The 20,014-nt window shown below is 35.7% G+C and overlaps 1 protein-coding gene across 4 annotated transcripts; it reads left to right on the top strand.

Annotated features, from left to right (window-relative positions):
- Nucleotides 1-7,728: 7,728 nt before the first annotated feature.
- On the top strand, nt 7,729-19,660 carry LOC147850296 (protein TOPLESS-like). Of its 4 annotated transcripts, none has more exons than XM_087336686.1 (26): nt 7,729-7,872; nt 9,413-9,508; nt 9,881-10,060; nt 10,334-10,447; nt 10,853-11,011; nt 11,094-11,283; nt 11,390-11,516; nt 11,816-11,922; nt 12,057-12,195; nt 12,620-12,729; nt 12,804-12,873; nt 12,958-13,031; nt 13,111-13,206; nt 13,290-13,385; nt 13,696-13,823; nt 13,943-14,177; nt 14,860-15,015; nt 15,102-15,206; nt 15,537-15,686; nt 16,516-16,626; nt 16,708-16,887; nt 17,201-17,329; nt 17,568-17,663; nt 17,796-17,984; nt 18,460-18,632; nt 18,892-19,660. In XM_087336686.1, exons 2-26 carry the CDS (start codon nt 9,429-9,431, stop codon nt 19,100-19,102), a joined length of 3,405 nt encoding a protein of 1,134 aa, XP_087192812.1. In that variant the 5' UTR covers nt 7,729-7,872; nt 9,413-9,428; the 3' UTR covers nt 19,103-19,660. The 4 variants fall into 4 exon arrangements, with proteins under 4 accessions (XP_087192812.1, XP_087192811.1, XP_087192813.1 ...); XM_087336685.1 differs by having other exon boundaries at nt 18,883-19,660; XM_087336687.1 differs by having other exon boundaries at nt 11,813-11,922.
- Nucleotides 19,661-20,014: the final 354 nt, after the last annotated feature.

Raw genomic sequence — 20,014 nt, 5'->3', positions numbered from 1 at the left:
TTACCTCAGTTTCAAAAATCAAATTCAAGGAATCGACATGCATATTGTTAAGAATTAGGTAGTTAAAAAAGGGTTATTTAGTACCTAATTATGTGAGTAAGTTATGTGTGTGTATGTGTGTGAGAGGAAGAGAGAGAAGAGAGAGGAAGTTAACACTATGAACAACAAGACAAGATGGGGATGATTAACTATATATCAAATTATTATCATCATCATCAAATACAAAAATATTAACATTGAGATATATATAGATTTCATGTGTGAGGAGAATATAGGTACAAGGGTGTAAGCCCTATATTAAATGTACTTGGGAGTGGAGGATCTAGACTATCCCACTTAAGTACAAGGTCCTATTTAAGGTGTTATAGTCAACACCTCTAAGTAGATTTTATATAGGTAATTATTAGTTACGTGGTTAACTAACTAACTAACTATATAGTTGAGCTTGATATCTGAACACATATGTTTAAGAGCAACCACTTTTATCCTTGAATATACTTTGTCATACTAAAAGTTTGTGTGACTAGAAAGCATGATTCAAAATCATTAAACATTACCCTAATAGTGACGAAGTATTTCTTTGTTTGAGGTTTGATTCAAATTCATCAAATGCTACCATAGTAGGCACAAAGTATATCTTAGTTTGAGGTTTTATGCCAGGAACGAGTAGCACACACCAAAGCTTCTCGGATCTAGCGATAACATGTATCCACTAGTACATCTTCTATTTGTAGTGCTTCTTGCCCAATCAGCGTCGATGTACCCGCTCAGCCCAACTCGCGTAAATGCACCTTGCCAAGCTCCAAAGTCCATTGTGGACTTAACATGCCTTAGGATCCTTCTGACACAATGTAGACAAAGCTTTGAGGGTTCTACATGAACTCACTCACAAGTCCCACTGCATAGCTTAGATTTGGATGGGTAATCATGAGGTAGATTATGTATTTTATGTTTTCTTTTAAAAAGGTGGAATAATTTTAAAATACTTACCATGTGTATCATTTGAATATTGTATGCTAAGAATTGTATAACTATGATTGGATATAAGGTGTGTAATGCCAATGGCACGCGTGAGGAGGAGAGCTACTTAAGGACAATGGAGATGTCAAACGTAATACACATTGGAGGGGTGTGTGCCAAATGAGGTTGGAGAAGACATATGGGGTGAAGTAGGTCAAAGGATGTGAGGCGGGAGTGGGGGTTGGGGTGGGGTGAATTGGAATGAAGGAATGCTCAAAGGAAAAGCTTTGTAAAAACACAAGAAGACTTTGATTTGATTGGTGTGGCAAGTGAAAAGTGTGGTGAGACAACGGAAGTGAGACATTTAGACGCGTAGTTTTGATTGGGAGGAATCGAGGGGAATGCTCAAAGGAAAAGCTTTGTAAAAACACAAGAAGACTTTGATTTGATTGGTGTGGCAAGTGAAAAGTGTGGTGAGATGCGGAAGTGAGACATTTAGACACATAGTTTTGATTGGGAGGAATCGAGGGGTCATCAACAAGCCATGTGATCATCATCGAGCATGAGCAGAGAGATAGTGGTACCCATACTATTGACACATCTGAGGTTTTATCGACATTGAAAAAACATAAATTTAGTGCTAAAAAAATATACAAATTTATAGGGCCCATAATCTTATTTGATAAACATAATGGAAAATAAAATAAAACAAACAAAATTTAAACATATAACAAATAATGTTCGAAGATGGTCCTTTTTCACTTCTTCGCTTGTACTTAACCATGGAAACGTACAAAAAGCTCACCACACGTTAATCTTACTACTAACATAAATTGTAAACTCGCTCAACAACTTAATCACTCACACAAAATTAATTAAACATTTTGAACAAGGAGGACACCAAGAATTACGTGTTATGAATTCAACTATCTTAGTGACCCAAAAGTGTACTACCATAGGAGAATCACGACAAGCATGGAGGGTAAGAAGGCATGGTAAACCATTTGAAACATATAAGGAAATGTGTTAATAGTCAAGCTCATCCTACATTTAAAAAAAAATTGTATTCAAATGTTGAATAATATGATGTGACACTTCATCCATGGTTATTGAACTTTGAGTCTCATTTAAAAATGTTTTATGGTGAAGAGTTGAAGACAATGTGGTGGTTGCAAGTTGTAGACAATATACTAATGATCAAAAGTGGGCTTACTTGCTTTTGGTACTAATTAAGAACATGAGAGTGCACCTAATTTGCCATGCAAGTGTCCAAGTCAGAATTGAATGACAAAATCAACTTACTATAGAGATTGTAATATATACCAATAGGCCCAACATTGATTAATAACTCTAGATAATTCAAAGTACTTTAAATTTCAATGAGTATGAGTAACCATAACTTTATGAGGGAGCCTTCAAGAAAACATTGACCAATAACTCCTCGTTATAGATGGGATAATTGAATTATTTTGGATGAATTTTTTGAGAACGTTGTCGCGGTATTCCACGAGTACATGTAGGATCCGAGGTGGGACCACAGGGGTCTTGGACTAGGGAGTAGAGGAGAATGAATAAGACACAAAATGGAAGCTTAACTCAAGAGGAGAAGAGGAAGATTAGCACATAAACATAGAATAGAATAGATGGAGGCAAGATACACCCACAAGACAAGAAACATCAACATGTTATATTAAGAGTTCACAAAAAAAATTTACAACCAAGGCCGCACCCAAAATGACTGCAAGAAAACCCTAATCAGATAAGTAAGCAAAGAAGCATAGAAACCCAAGAAGAAAACTCTAGAAGAAACCCTAAAACCGAATAGAACCCCTCGACCTAAGTGGTATACCTCTCTCACTCAAAATAGGCAACCCCTTCACAAGTGACCCATCACTCTCTTTTATAATAGTAAGGGGTGAGCACATTACAAGAGGGAGTCAAATCCCCTTTCCTTTAATGGGGAATATCTCCCTTGATCTTAAATCGGTGGGCCTTAACTCGCTCTCTCTTATCACATTCACTCTCAATGTCCACTACTCCTTCTACTCTACAAAGTGCACATCACATTTATGCCTCTACGAACTTCGTGGTGCACCTTTAGCACCTTAGATTATTACCCTTCCCATTACATTTTGTTTACTTATTCTTATTACACAAATTTACAAGTGCATGTGCAATGTTGCACATCCCCATTTTATTTGTCCCTCCCGGTTTTCTCACCGTAGCCGAAAATCTTCACGACAACACAAAGTAATAAGATTGAATTATAATCATATCCCTCTTCAGATGATTGCCAATGCAAAATCAAAGCCATGTATTTCCACAAAATGTGGCTTTCATGGATCCAAGTGTATCTTGGAGAGGGCTAAGCAATGTCATCATGTGGCATGTGCATACGTAGGAATTGTGTGCATAGAGAGGAAAACATGCAAAACTAAAGTTTTACAATAGGTTGGGATTTTGCCAATTTGACCCTTGGACAAAAGAGTAGAGAAAACATTTAAAAGCTAACCATTTGAACAAGAAGATTAAAGAGTTCAATATCCACTAAAGGTGGCAAAGGGAAATAGATAATTTGTTATGCATAAGTGATGATAGAGAAGAAAACATCAAATATGAATGTGTGTTGATATAACTTTTGGTTGAACCAAACGCCCATGTAAGGATAAGGAGGAGTGCATGCTCAAAAGGGTAAGTTATGTAAAGAATAAAAAGAGATAATATTGTTATTCTCTAACAAGACAACTCTTAAAAAGTATATAAGCCTCATTATTGGGTTCATTGGTATTAGGATTTGAACAACTATGTTTTGACAACAATTGAATCATGGTGTAGAGAATCAAGACAATGTTTGTGAGGCCTACTAAGACCATGGGGATATTGTCACTGTGCAGACTCACCACGTTGAAACCCATTTTAATATTATGAAAAACTTATTTAAATTTGGATACATTTTCCCCGAAACTTATTATAAATTGCGAGATTTACTAGTATCTATTGCGCCATCCCATTCAATGTCCATGTCTACATAATGCAATTTAAAGGATATATATGGATGTTGAACAAGAGACTTGTTTCATATTCAAACATGCGAGATTACAACAATTGTAGAACCCTTGAGAGAGACACCCTAATTTGAATTGGCCAACTTTGACATCACATCCCAATTGGAACTATTGAAACCTTAGGGAAATCTAAGGTAATTTGCAATCATTACAAATGTATAAGAAAATAGATAAAAGATCAAGGTGTAATGTCTCATATAATGAGAATTTAAGGTTACAAAGATCATATAGTTGGATAAAGAATAGAACAAACAATAGAGGGCTTAAGATTGGTGTTGAACTCAAATGAGAATCCTCTTCATCGTCCCAATTCCTCTAGCCTTTGATGCTCTTTTTCATTGGATTCATTTCATTTCATTGGCTTTGTTTCTTTGGACTTTCTTTGCCCACTCCTCCCTCGTTCATGATTGTGCCTTATGGCTTAGTCTTGCCACCATGACTATTTTCGATGCACTCCTTGTTGTTTCCCAAGGCTCTTCTCGACTAGCTACTACCTTCCTTGGCTATTTCAGAGATCATCATCATTTTCCAAAATCCTTGTCTTCTAATGCATGAAGGAAACAAGAAGAAGAACCATTTTCGTAGTGTTGGCTCTTCTCGACTAGCTACTGCCATACCGTGTTTGGGTCTACTTCCTTGGTCTTTTCAAAGATCATCGTCATTGCCCGAGCTCCTTGTCTTCTAATGTATGGGGGGGAACAAGAAGAATATCCATTTTAATAGCATTTGGGAGTATATTTGCCCTTCATGTTTGTGGTTTAACTTGGCCCTATAGGCACTTTCAGAGTAGTATCTCGAGTATTGTGCAAAATATTTGTGGTGTAGAAGGAGAATATCAAGGAGCAATGATGTGACGCCTTGAAACAACAATTGGACCCCTTTGAAGTTCCATCTTTTTTCTTTCTATCACCAATTTGACCATAGTAGTAGTCATGTACCACGAATGCCAATATTTTGATGGTGTCTATATCGTCAAAAGGATGAGGTCCTAACCTAAGGATAGCCAAGCATAATTGATCAATGGTTCCAATAATGGATGTGCTGAAGCCTAGTGATTTTATTTGAGAAAAAAGGGCAAGAAGGCAATGAGAATAAAATAATTAGAGAAAATACAAGGCATGGGGAAAACAAAGAGAACGAGAAACAATAGGGTAAGGAGGTAGAAAAAAGTTTGGCAATTAGTGTGAAGTTAAGCTCAATGTCTTTGGGAAAGCACGTAGTGAAGAAGTAATGGTGACTCATGAGGTCTCTTTACTTACGATTTTTATAGCCTTGTGAACTCAAATGGCTACATGGCTTTGCTCATTTTTTGTTCTCACTTTCTTGGGCTATGTGATGTCTCATATGTCCACCTATTGTTTTTAAATATCTTGCTTTTCAACTATTAACTTTAACGTCCTAATATATGGGGAAAATGTTTCTTTGCAACGATTTGTTTCTTTTCAATCATGTAGTGAATATATTTCCCAATATTGAACATATATTCTAATGTTTGTATTACTCGTTGTTTATGTAAAGCTATAGTTTAGTGAAATTTATAAACTTAAAAAACAACGTAAAACATCAATTAAGAGATGTTTGACCCATGAGAAAAAGGTTTTTCATAAGCCACGAAGTGTTAAAGGTGTCTCCTCCTAAACAATATGGAAATATATAACAACTTTGCAAAACTTTGTACACATCTATACTATTTTCTCATAATTTCTTATTACATACATGCATAAAAATGAGACATGCACAATTTAGTCATGAAAAACACAATTTCCCAAACACATGGACAATCCAAGTGAGGAGGCTTTAAAATATTGTCCATTTCTTATTATGCACATGCATGAAAAGGTAAGTCAAACAATGTAGCGAAATAAAAACATTGGTGCACATGAGGACAATCCAAGTCAAGGGCTTCATTTTGGGCAATGTCCTTGTGATATTAATTTGGTGATGCTAATTGACCGAGACAATCACAAATGTGGATGGTACTAAAAGTTTTAAAGCTCCCAAACACAATGGTAATTCAAATGAGGAGGTTTTAAAAGCTCATTGTTTTCTTCCTAGTCTACATTTGAGCGGTTCAGATTTTGTGAGTCTGAGGGTAGACTCTTTCATTTTGGTAGGAGGTGAGAGGGAGTGCCTACTTCTCTAAAAAAGAAGAAAAAGATAAGGAAACACCAAAAATATTGCTTTTTCATCGTTAATTTAATTGAATGGCTTGAATAGGATGATTAAAGTTCAAGATGCAATGTTGGTCACGCAAAAATTATCTATGGAATTTAGGAAAACAAGGCCATCGTTTGCTTATAAGTTATAGGGTCTCTCAGCATGGTAGGATCCAATCCCACGTTTGGACAAAGGATCACAAATGTTTAATTGGACATTTGTTGGTAATAAGAGTCTTGCCAAAATATCAATGAGCAATGTTTATCATGGAATGAAAAATGAAGGAGATATACATGGATGAAAGAAAAAGTGGGGAAATTCCAGAAGCCTATATCTTGATGGCACCATGTGATCAAGGTGGGCCGATAATCTCAATTAATGTTGAGAGCAAAAGTCTTCATTTGGAGGATCATGGTTGGGGCCTCACATGTGGGAGGTGCCTTAAGCCAAGAACGAATTGGTAACAGAGTGTAGATGTGTCGAACCGTAGAAATAAGATCTCCATTCAAATAATGGGGTTTGTTTTGCACATAATCAAATGCATTGTGGATGTTCTCAAACTACAAACATAAGATCTCCATCCTAATAATGGGGTTTGTTTTTGCATACCTGGAGTTGGATGGAGTGGTGCCCCACTTCAACGTGATTATGGAGTGGCAATACTAGTAACAATCGGCAACGGTTAGGTTCGAGGGTGTCAAACTCAAACGCTTTAAAAAATTGAAACTTAAACTAAACCACAAAACCCTTTTAACCGAATCGTTACAAAATATTCAAGCTCAAACCATATGGTTTTAGAGACTTTCAAACCTTTAAATCGTTAAAACTGCGGGTTTGTGTTTTGGTTTTGGTTTTCAAGTTAAGTTAAAAATTCAAGATTTCAGATTTTAATTTTAAAAATTTGAAAATTTCCAAAATTTCAAATTTTAATTTTTAAAACTGTTTAAACCCTTTGAACCGTGGTTTGAAACCATTTTAGATGAAAACTGTTAAACTAATAAAGGCTTGAATTGAATCTAACCGGTAAAACCTCAAAATCAAATCAAATCAAATTGATAAACCCCCGAACCAAACCAAACTAAACCATTTACAAAACCTAAATTTGAAGCTAACTGAACCGAACGGAACCGTTTAAACCATTAAGAAGTGGGTTTTGGGGTTAAGTTCGGGTTCAAACCGAACTGCTGCCAATTGTTAAATACTGGTTCATGTTCATTCTTATGTGCTCAATTAAGTCAAAATTTCATTATGTGCTTAATCCTACGTGTGCCATCCGAAGAAGGTTTGGATCCGAATTCCATTGTGATCACCGAGTCGTGCCTCTCTCTTTCTCTTATGTCATCGAAAAGCTCTTCTCATTTACGTATGTATGTATTTGTTCATGGATATAAAAACAAAAGATTACACATACATACATAGACTAAAAAGTAAGAGAATAGAGACACCTCGCGTTAAGGGAAAAAAAAATAAAAACTCCCCAATTTGTTCCTTTTATTTTATTTATTTTTCTCTCTTATCTGATACGCGCTCCCACTTATCTCAGTTTTTCCTTGATTTGTTTGTTTCGATATGCCCGCTCACTTATCATTTCTCTTTCCCCCCCTTTTCTTTTCACAGTAGTTCCGGGTCAGAATCTGAGAAAATTGTTTTCGTGATAGGAGGAAGAAGCAAGCTTCGATCTCCTGCACAGGTACGCTCTCCCCCCCCCCCCCCCCTCTTCCTTTGATTTTTTCTGTTTTCTCTTTTTGGCTTTCTCTTCTCTGTTGAAAATTTGGCAGTTTCGCATCTGGGCGCTTTTGATTTTATTTCTACTTTAGAAATTTTCGACACCAGATTTACTTCCAGAATTTTATTTTGGACGTTTCATTCTTCTCACAATTTTAATGGAAGGGATATGTGAAAAAAGCTAGCTTCATGTACCCCATTTTTTCGTTGTGTTCTCCTCCAATTTTAATTTTGGGTGCTCCATTTTCGTTGAAGTTTGATTTTACGGACTTAGTTTTCCGGGATATCTGACGCTGGAAACTCAATTCTACCATAAATTTGATTTTGATGATCAATTGTTTTTGTGAGCTTGATTGTCACCCAAAGTGTATTTTGGGTAATCCATTTAACCTCAATTTTCAGTTTAATCGGTCCATTTGCCCAAATTAGATTTTTGGGCACTTGATTTACTATCAAAGCGGATTTATTTTTGCCCGATTTCATCTCACTTTATTTAAGCTCAAATTTAAATTTTTTGCAGTTCATTTTACCTCCGAATTTGAGTTTTTGCCCTCAGTGTGTAACCTTAAATTTGATTTTGGGTTCACTTGATTTATCGCCACATTTGACTGTTGAGCACTTGATTTACCTTCATATTTTGTTTTTTTTTCAGCGTTTGAATTTAATTTTTTGTGAGCTTGATTTAGTCCCAAATTTGATTTTGGGCACTTGATGCCCAATTTTGACTTTATCGTGCTTGACTTACCTCAATTTTGATTTTATCTGAACAAAAAACCTCTGAATTTGCTCTTGCGCACTTGACTTAACCTCAAATTTGATTATTGGGTGCTTAATTTATTCCCAAATGTGACTTTTACATGCTTAATTTAACCCCCCACCTGATTTTGGATAATCAGTTTAACCCCAAATTTGGTTTTGGTCATTCAGTTGACCCCACATTTGTGCTGAATTGGTTCATAACAGGGCCTATATATACTGCAGATCTAGGTCTTCAGGATTTAGTTTTGGGTGTCTTTGGTTTTTACTAAATTTTAATTAGAACTGATAGGTTTCATACCACATAAATTTTGAGTCACGTCTTTCATGTTCTTTGTTCTTATTGTTTTCCGTCTCTGCAAAAATTTCCATTGTAGAGTTGGAATTGGTGTTATGTTTATCTAATATTTTATTTCGGGCAATTTTATTGATTTATTCGTTTTTAGCAGTCTTTCCTTTCTTCTGTTGGAAATTTGGATTTTGGGCAGTTTAAAAATTGAATGGGTTACCTTTATTATATCTTGTGGGCAGCCTTTTGTCTCTTCCGTGTATAATTGTGTTGTCTGCATAAGCATATTAACATGAATTGGGGGATATTTTTTATATTCTCTGGTTTAAGAAACAATGCAGATATCATAGATCAGTCTTCCATTAAAGATTTCTAATTTTTTTATGATATATTTGTTGTTCTCGTTCTGCATAATTGGCAACTCTTTTGATACTTTCTCACATTAAGTTTGGAATGACAGCATAATACCTTTGGTCATGTCATCACTCAGTCGGGAGCTTGTTTTCCTCATACTTCAATTTCTTGATGAAGAAAAATTCAAAGAGACTGTTCACAAGTAAGTTCAAAAAATGTTCATTTTGATTGTATACACATCCATATACATATACATATACATATACATATACATATACATATACATATACATATACATATACATATACATATACATATACATATACATATACATATACATATACATATACATATACATATACATATACATATACATATACATATACATATACATATACATATACATATACATATACATATACATATACATATACATATACATATACATGTATGTATCTTGCATATGTCATTTTAGCAAAGGAAAAGTATGTTTAACTGGAAACATGTGAAATAAAAAGTAACTTAGAAATATTTGTGTAAAATTATTCTAAGTGCCAATTCATGGTTTCCCCAGGCTTGAGCAAGAATCTGGATTCTTTTTCAACATGAAATATTTTGAAGAGCAAGCGCAGGCTGGAGAGTGGGATGAAGTAGAACGTTACCTATCTGGGTTCACCAAAGTGGATGATAACCGTTACTCTATGAAGATTTTCTTTGAGATACGGAAGCAAAAATACCTCGAAGCACTTGATAAGTTTGTGATCTGGCCCTGGTGTTCCTGTGTCAAATCTTTCATTTTTCGTTTGAATGTATGCATGGGCATTTATCAATCTCTTTTTTTGTTTTTGGGATTTTCGATGATGATTGTTTCCTGTGTGTTTTCACTAGTTCAAACTTTTAGATATGCTTGTGAATGTATAGGTTACATAAAAGGCATAGATTGTATGCATTTTCTGATGTTTGCGCACATGGATATCCTGTTTCTGATTGTTTCAGCTGTTTTGGATCCAATTTCTCATGAATACAGGCAAGATCGAGCAAAGGCAGTTGAAATTCTTGTCAAGGATTTGAAAGTGTTTTCAGCGTTTAACGAAGATTTGTTCAAAGAAATTACACAACTTTTGACTTTGGATAATTTCAGGTATATTGCAATTTGCATCTTACCATGGAATTCTTATTTATCCTTGTCTACATGGGTATATGCACAAGTGCACCCACCTTCCACAATAGTCGTAATTTATGCCTTTCCTATTGTGAATCATACTTTAAGGAGCAAATTGACCTATTTAAAATGCCAATGAAAAGTTCCTTGTTCCTTGTTCTTCCAATGCTCATGTGAACAAGGAAAATTTACCTATTCAATGTTTTTGTAGTTATAGATGATGCATCATCATCCTTCTCTCTTATTTCAAGCAAATATAAAACAATGGTTTAACGAAGGGTGTACATTTATTTATTTGTATGCTATTTATGTGGCTTTTCTGAAATGTGGATTGGTTTTGGTATTGCACTTACTAATGGGCTAGTTAACATTGGCAAATTCTAGGGAGAATGATCAGCTGTCAAAGTATGGAGATACAAAGACAGCTAGAAACATAATGCTTTTGGAACTTAAAAAGCTTATTGAAGCAAATCCACTTTTCCGAGATAAGCTGGTATTTCCAGGTCTAAAGGCTTCAAGGCTGCGAACACTGATTAATCAAAGGTATCTGTTTTATAAAAGAACTTATAAGAAAAACAAAATCATGTAGCTCCTCAGGCTTATTATGCATGCATTGTGATTGCAGTTTGAATTGGCAACACCAACTTTGTAAAAATCCTCGACCCAACCCAGATATAAAAACCCTTTTTACAGATCATACATGTGGAACTTCAAATGGTGGCCGTGCAGCACCACCCACGAACAACCCTCTAGTTGGTGCAATTGGCAACACAAAGCCACTAGGAGGAGCCTTTCCTCCACTTGGAGCTAATGGGGTACTCGATTGAGATTTAGCTAATTGAAGCAAGATGAATAAATCATATTTGCTAATAAGAATATATGAGTTTGTAGAGCTTTATCCTTCCTTCTTTATTGTTACAGCCATTCCCACCAGTGACTGTATCCTCGGCCAATCCATTGGCTGGCTGGATGGTGAATCCGAATCCACCTGCCTCCCATCCAGCGGTTGCAGCTGGTCTGGCAACTGTAACCAATTCTCCTAATCCAGGTACAAGGATCTTGATGGCTGAGTTTGATTTTGGCATAATGGGTATTTGTGTATATTTCTGTTGCTATATTGCAGTAGGTGCATTCTTGAAAATGATATTACGCTTAAAAGGATATTTATATTTATTGAGATTAGAGAATCTGTTGTACATTAGAGTATTGTTGAATATTGATAACAATGTGTTTATTAAGCATGGAATGTTATTTGTATATATTAATGTTTGAGAATCTGGCATGCCTTTCTCTTGGCATAAAACGATATCTGCATGTATTAATGTTTGAGAATTTGGTGTGCAGTAGGTGCATTGTTGAAGCGTCCGAGGACACCTCCTGGTGCTGTAGGCAGTTTGGATTATCAGTCGGCTGATTCCGAGCATCTTCTGAAGCGTACTAGGCAAATGGATGAGGTAGTGCATTTCTGAATAGAGTTTGAATCCATGTTTGTGTAGATCTATTTGATTCAATACTTGTTTCCTCAATCTCATAGACTTAAGTAGGTTTGAAGGGACATTGTTTCACTTACCCATCTTTTTGTTAACAGATCACTTACCCAGTTACAAGCCTACCATCAACAGCATATTCTTCAGAAGATCTTCCCAAAACTGTTGCCAGAATCTTGAGTCAGGGTTCTAATGTCATGAGCATGGATTTTCATCCTTTACAGCAAACATTACTCCTTGGTTAGTCACAAACCCTAACCACATGTCTTATGATCATAACCTGCTCTTTTTACCATTCAGATACAATCAACATGGAAACATATTTTTTATTCTTATGCTCAGAAACTTAATTTGATACTCTATGTGTTCATTGGAAGGAGTGGCACTGTTGACAACTTTAACCATAACTTATCCCATGGTAGTTTGTACTGTAGTTTTCTACACACGATGATAAGAGGGTGATGGTTTATCAAGAATGTAAAGAAGGGAGGATTACTTTTTATCCTAGGGATTGAGACAACCCTTAAGGGTCAAGGGATGAGTTATAGTTTTGACCGCAGTGGCAGACACCCTTTTATTTGTATTTAAATATGGCTTTATGCATTGGATTCAAGTGCTATATTGCTTGACAATTTTATTGAAATTTGTATGCATGTATATGCAGTTGGTACAAATGTAGGAGAAATTGCGATATGGGAAGTTTCAACTTGTGAAAGGCTAGCTCTGAAGCCTTTTAAAGTGTGGGATTTGTCATTATGTTCTATTGCATTGCAGGTAAGTTCACTTAGTTTTCTGGATTTTTAGCTAATATTTTCCACTTGAATAATAATTGTGAACTGCAAAACCAGGCCGCTTTGGTGAAAGACCCAGCAGTGTCAGTAAACCGAACTATGTGGAGTCCGGATGGGGACTTTTTAGGTTAAGTTTCTTCTGAAAGCTCTCTTTTTAAAGAACTGAGCTCTGTGATAGTCTTTTTATAATGAAATTTCTATTTCAATATAGGCATTGCTTTTTCAAAACACATGATTCAGATACACCAATATACAGGTGGAAGTGAGACAAGACTGCAGTTTGAGGTCTGTTTATTTGGTTGTTCTGGATCTAAAGTTTCTGTCTTGCAGAGTTACTTTTAGGCCTAATTAATGTATTTAACAGACGGATGCTCATGTCGGAGGTGTTAATGACTTGGCATTTGCTCATCCAAATAAGCAACTTTGTGTGGTAACCTGTGGAGATGACAAAATAATCAAGGTACTTTTTTTTGGTATATATGTTTTAATGGTTTTGGAAGGTTGGGCATTGTGTAAAATTAGAAGATCTATTCCTTTGCATAGATTTGGGAAGTGGCTTCTGGTAGGAAGCTGTACACTTTTGAAGGACATGAAGCACCTGTTTATTCTGTTTGCCCGCATCATAAAGAAAGTATCCAGGTAATTAATCCACTTTCAGAATTGATTGATTCTGTTTGGTTACATGATACCATCGTACCACCAGAACTTGCCAGCTATGGAACGAATTATTCATTGCCTTTTGCCAATTATTGCACAATGAATCATTTGAGACTACTGATATTTTTCAGTAGGAATTTAACAGTTATTACATAAAACCTACCATGTTTGTCATGGTTGAAACTTGATTATTGTTCAAAAATATGAAATGTACAGTGTTCTTTGTATGTATATAGAATTATCGGACATGGAAAGTTCAAAGATCACATTATGTACTCTCTCTCCTCTGCAGTTTATTTTCTCGACAGCAGTAGATGGGAAAATCAAGGCATGGTTGTATGATAATATGGGATCACGTGTGGATTATGATGCACCAGGAAATTGGTACACTAGAATGTCTTATAGCTCAGATGGATCAAGGTGATATACTTTTTAAACTGGAAATTGATTATTAACTTACAAATAAATGATAATTCAGCAATGTATGATTCTTGTTGTCTCTCTGATTATCCTCTTAATGGTCATTTCTATGAAAAAAGGCTCTTTTCATGTGGAACAAGCAAAGAGTGGGAGTCATACTTGGTTGAATGGAATGAAAGTGAAGGGACAATCAAGAGGAAATATATGGGATTTCGCAAGCGTTCACTTGGGATTGTGCAATTTGATACCACAAAGAGCCGTTTCCTGGCTGCCGGAGATGATTTCCAGGTCAAATTTTGGGATATGGATAGTACGAGTATCCTTATGACAACTGATGCTGAAGGTGGACTGCAAGTAAGATTTTTTATCTGGGGAATATATGCAATGAATGTCATCATTAAAGGCATTGTGTTAAAAAAACCATGCACATATTTTTTCTGTTTTAGCCTCCTTTAGGTTATCCAGGTACCAATTTTAGCTGTAAAAGTGAAACTAGTATCAGCAGGGACAGAAGCTTATATGCTTTATTATCTCTTGGTATGATCACAGACAAATGAAAACATAAATTCAGAATATTTATAGAAAAAGAAATACCGTTTTGATGGAAAATTTGGCTTTTGGGACAAGCTTATATGCTTCTCTGTGCTTATCAACTAGATGTAAGTTACGATGTAATACAGGGCTCTAATATGGATATAAATACCTAAATATGAGTACATTAACAGGATGATACCATTGTAGACCAGTACTAGATTGAAAACACTACCTCTTGTTTCTATTTGCATCAACCAGTGTAACATGGTTCATAATTTTTAGTCTCTCTCCCACTCCCACCCGCTCCTTGTTAGTGAAGTACTGTTGGTAAATTCCCTTTTTTTGCGACATTGCTTTTGTACTTCACATGGATGTAACTTTGGTTTCAGAAATTATTTTGACCTTTTCAAAGACGTTATAACATTTAACATTATATTTGTCTCTTTCTCTCTGTCATGTGTGTACATGCATTTATACATATACTTTACTCATTATACTGCAGGGAAGTCCTCATGTGCGCTTCAATAAAGATGGCTCACTGTTGGCTGTTACAAGCGAGAATGGGATCAAGATTTTAGCTAACTCAGAAGGATTTCGACTTGTAAGGACACAAGAAGGAAGGAATTATGAGGCTTCACGGGGACAAGCAGATGCCAAGGTTAGGTATTTTCTCACATTCCAAGAAATAAAACGTGTGCTTCTCAAAAAAGGATCTGACGTGGCATCGTTCATACATCCACACAGCCTCCCATTGCAACTGCAATACCAGTAGCACCTTCGACAAGTACTCCAATTGCAGTCAATACAGCTGACAAAGTACTACAGACTTCGATTTCCGCTGCCACCATGGTATGTCTTATTGAGCCTAAAGTTTGCGTTATAAGATGTCTAGAAATTTTGGAATTGGCTATGCATATTAAATTATTGAGAACATAATATTTGTTTACCAAAGGTAAACTTTCATTATAAAATGCTAAAATTTCTTAGAATTAATTTTTTGTAATATAGCAGCAGCTTTGAATCTGCTGTGCTAGATGTAGGACATTGTGCAGGATTAGGACATGCAACAATTCTGATAAGACTTTATGAGTGTTATTTTTCTACAGATTAATCTCTTCTTCTTAAAATTAGCTATGCATATTGAGTTACCAAGGTGTAAAAAGCTATTTTCCTATACAGAATGGTGTGGATTCTGGCCGCAGTACAGATGTTAAACCAAGAATTGTGAATGAGACTCCTGAAAAAAACAAACTGTGGAAACTAACGGAAATAAAAGAAGCATCACAGTGTAGGTGCATACGGCTCCCTGATTCAGGCCCAACAGCAAAGGTAACTTTTATGAAATCTCTTTTTCCTATGTGTTCAAGTGAAAAATCCATATTTAGGTCCTTAAAAAGGAGGAGAGTACTAACATATTTGAGTGATGAATGATATATTAAATATTTCTCAAGATAAGCATGTTTGGATCAAAGAAAGTTTTGTCAAGAGAGTTCAGTCGGATGCAAGGTTGACTCCAGTTTTCTTAACATAGACTTTGTGCAATTGAAGGAAAACCTTTTTATTGAAAATCACACCTCCCTGATGTTGGATATGATATATATGATGTTGTGTGTGAATGAGGGAGGGAAGGAAAAAAGAAGAATGCCGTAAACTGAGCTTCCCTGATGTTGGATGTGGTACATATGGTCATGTGTGAGTCAGAAAGAAAGATACCATCTTTTAAGTGCCAAGAATGACCAATAAGACCAAGCAAGGGATTACATCTTAAAATGTTATCTTGTCTTGAAGAACAACAAACGAAAATAAATGTATGTAAATAGAAATAGAAACAGAAACTAAAAAAGTAAAAAAGTCCATATGTGATCCAAAGTTATGAACTCCTTCGAAAAGCCTGCCTGTTCAGCTGAACGGCAGTCATTTCTCCCTGCCCATACCCTCAATTCTGACTCTAGGATCGAGCCGCATAGTTTAACCAAGTAATGGCCAATCATGACTGTCCTATAATTGCTCAGCATCATGGGGTCTCCACTCTTGAAGATTGTCACAATGGTGTGGTTTGTCCATCTAGTAGGGGGAAACCTTCACATATAGCTCTATTAAAGATGTGTGCTAGCAACAGGAGCAAGATGAGAGAGAGAGAAAGAGAGTTTCAATTCAGGTCTCGAGGCTCATTTACACAAATTCTGGATCAGCTGTGCTAGCGCTCTTCTCAAATGCTGTTCATAAGTTATGGAAATGGACTCGAAATGAATCCAATCCTACAAGCAAGGTTTGTTCTTAAGAGTTAAAGGGTTCTTTGGTGATGGAATCCAAAAGTAAGCTGAAATAATGGGAATATTTTGTGCACTAGGCTACTGCAAGTGTGGCTCCAATTCTATGGCAACCTTCAAGTGGAATTATGATGACAAATGATACTGGTGAGGTGAATCCAGAGGAGGCTGTTCCATGCATAGCACTATCTAAGAATGATTCGTATGTCATGTCGGCTTCAGGTGGCAAAGTCTCATTATTCAACATGATGACTTTCAAGGTGAGGATTGTTTTTGGAATACAAATATTCTCTCCGGATGATTGAACACATGTTTATAGAGAGTGATTAAATACATATGTACACTAGGGGTTCTAGTTATTTCAGCTTCAGATGACAAGGTTTTTGAACATGATGATTTTCTGTGTGATTATTTTTATTTTCGTCAGTGATTGTCATGTTGCCAAGTCTGTTTCATGCTGATGTGGTTAAATTCATGAGTATATACATACTCTACCTCTTTACTATGGAAGCTTGTTATTGATCTCTCATGAATTTGCATATGATATACTGGGTTCATTTATAACTCTCGTAGGTGATGACAACCTATATGCAACCACCTCCAGCGGCGACATATCTTGCATTTCATCCGCAGGATAATAATATAATCGCAGTCGGTATGGATGATTCTTCAATTCAGATCTACAATGTTAGAGTTGACGAGGTAACGAACGGATCTCTTGCATGGTTTAAAGTTTGTGTTATATATGGTTATGCTACCCAAGCATATTAGAATAAACTTTGTGTGTTCTGAACATACCTAGGCCCAAATCAACCAGTTAAGGTGGAGCATAAATATGAAGTGTCTTTCATGTTTTTTTTATTAATTAACTACTAAATCGTCATGGAGTGTCAGTTACCAGCATTACAAAATTCGTGTGATTTCCTTTATGGTTTGGCAGGTGAAAAGCACATTGAAAGGTCACCAGAAAAGGATCACAGGGTTGGCGTTCTCCAACGTGCTGAATGTACTTGTGTCGTCGGGAGCAGATGCACAGGTAAATGTCATAAAGATTGATACCTTTTTTATTTGATGTTCTTGAACTGATTCCTTTTGAATTGATACCTTTGGAGCTAAAAACATTTGATCAACTAATGTCTCTGAAACTAAACTTTGCTTTACTTTCCAGCTATGTGTTTGGAATACCGATAGTTGGGAAAAGCGTAAAAGCAAGTTATTGCAAGTACCCACTGGTCAACCTTCAGTTGCCTTCAGTGAAACACGTGTACAGTTCCATCAGGATCAAACAAGGCTTTTAGTAACCCATGAGAGCCAATTAGCAATTTATGATGCGGCTAAATTAGAGCTATTAAAACAAGTTAGTATTTTTTTCTTGCAGTTTGGACCGTGTTACACTAAGATTTAATAACATTGTGAAAGAAATTGATCATATCTTTAAACCTCTAGCCACACTCAGATTTAACAGAATTATGAAAGAAAAAACAGTAACTGCTTTAGATTTGTATTCCCCATTAAGATCAACATGCATTATGAAAGAAAAACAGTAAACATTTTAAACTTGATTTTGTTGTCTCACTAAGATTTTAAATAGAATTATGGACGAAAATTACTCAGACGTTTGTCAATTTCTAATACCACCAGGAAGATTTAATAGCTCTTGATAAAAGCAAAGTACACAATATTTAAAGTTCTAATCTCACATACTGCCAGAAAATTACAATGTATTCAAATACAAGAAACTGGTGATTAAAAATAGAAAGGCATTAATGCCTTAAAAAAATCCTCAACATTTTCAGGGTATTTTATTCATTTATAAAAGTTCCAATTTGCAGTGGACGCCTCGTGATTCGATGCCCTCATCGATATCGCATGCAATCTACTCATGTGACAGTCAACTGGTTCTTGCTAGTTTTGTAGATGGGTCAGTGGGAATCTTCGAGGCTGAGAACTTGCGGCCGAGATGCCGCTTGGCTTCCTCTGCTTATACCCCGTCTATTAATTCTAGGTACGTGCACATGTATATAATCCGCCACATGCATTTTAGGTTACCAAAATCCAGAAAGCTAGGATCATTTTGGTGTTTTCCTATATGTGCATGTGTACACATGCATACACATAACTAGATCACATTTTTTGTACTACACCATATGTGTATATGTATCTGCACGTGTTTGCATATGCATATATGTTTGCATATAATGTATATAAAGCTCTCATGTGAATTGATGTTATATAATCCGGTTATTATTCATGAGTGCCTGCAGTATTGGGGTATATCCTTCTGTCATTGCGGCGCATCCATTTGAGCCAAACCAATTTGCCATCGGATTGACGGATGGTTCAGTTCAAGTAATAGAGCCTCTCGAATCTGAAGGCAAGTGGGGACTTGCTCCATTAGCTGAGAATGGATCGACAAGTAGTACTAATTTGATGGTTGTGGCTGGAAACCAGAGCTCGGAACAAGCGTCAAGATAATCAACCACTTGAATATGATGTATGGACATGCAAAATCTAAGATCCACATCCAAGAAAGCAAGGGACAATATGCATACTCTCATCTCCCTCCTAGGCATGTAACGCAACAAATGAAACATATAGTTGTAACATGGTATCAATATATTTATCACAAGTTCCAGCTCTTTTCAGGGTGCACCTATTTATTATATACCAAAATATATTAGTTAGCAACAAATATACCATGTACATATCTTGTATTGATATTGGTCTTTTGACCAATGCCTCATTGATTAGAATGGGAATAAATTCTTATTTCATGATATAAGACCATCAATTTCATGTGGGTTTAGGTTTTAGGACCTTTCCGTTTTTTTAGGGTTACAAACTCATGTAAAAAAGAGATGAAAGCTCATTTTCTTTGTCAATTGGTTAGAAAGATAGTGTGAGGATTGTCACTTATGTAAATATATGTATACATAACTGACAATCCTCCATGTTAACATCTAATCATTGAAATTAAACTCTAACATGGGGTCGATCTCCAAAAACTTTTTCAATGCCTTTAATTATGGGTTTAACTTGACACTCTCTTCCTTTCACACCTTATAATTAGTTATAATCATGATGAATTATTCATATTAATTAACTCTTAGGGTTTATAAATAGTTGTATGCAATAGTGAGCTTAAATTATTATACACCAACTCTAATATGGGGTTGATCTCTAATTCTTTTTCAATGACTTTAATCATGGGTTTAACTTGAATCTCTCTTCCGTTCACACCTACATAGTTATTTATAATCATTATGAATTATTCATATCAATTAACTCTTATGATTTATAAAAAGTTGACGTAAATTATCACATGGGGTTGATCTCCAATTCTGTTTCAATGAATTTAAATCATGGGTTTAACTTGAATCTCTATTC

Source organism: Azolla caroliniana, unplaced genomic scaffold, assembly GCF_043228905.1.
Source record: "Azolla caroliniana isolate FFs.n. ecotype wild unplaced genomic scaffold, voAzoCaro1.0.p SCAF_21, whole genome shotgun sequence".
In the NCBI taxonomy this organism is placed as follows: Eukaryota; Viridiplantae; Streptophyta; class Polypodiopsida; order Salviniales; family Salviniaceae; genus Azolla; species Azolla caroliniana.
Note: the sequence above shows the minus strand (reverse complement) of the source record. Positions and strands in the feature narration are given on the sequence as shown.

Bases quoted from the DNA above. Each gene is read 5' to 3' on its own strand.
- LOC147850296 (XM_087336684.1), top strand. From the start codon at position 9,429: ATGTCATCACTCAGTCGGGAGCTTGTTTTCCTCATACTTCAATTTCTT. The intron at 12,196-12,619 runs GTTAGTCACAAA...ATGTATATGCAG, and splicing joins ACAGCAAACATTACTCCTTG to TTGGTACAAATGTAGGAGAA. The intron at 14,178-14,859 runs GTAAGATTTTTT...ATTATACTGCAG, and splicing joins ATGCTGAAGGTGGACTGCAA to GGAAGTCCTCATGTGCGCTT.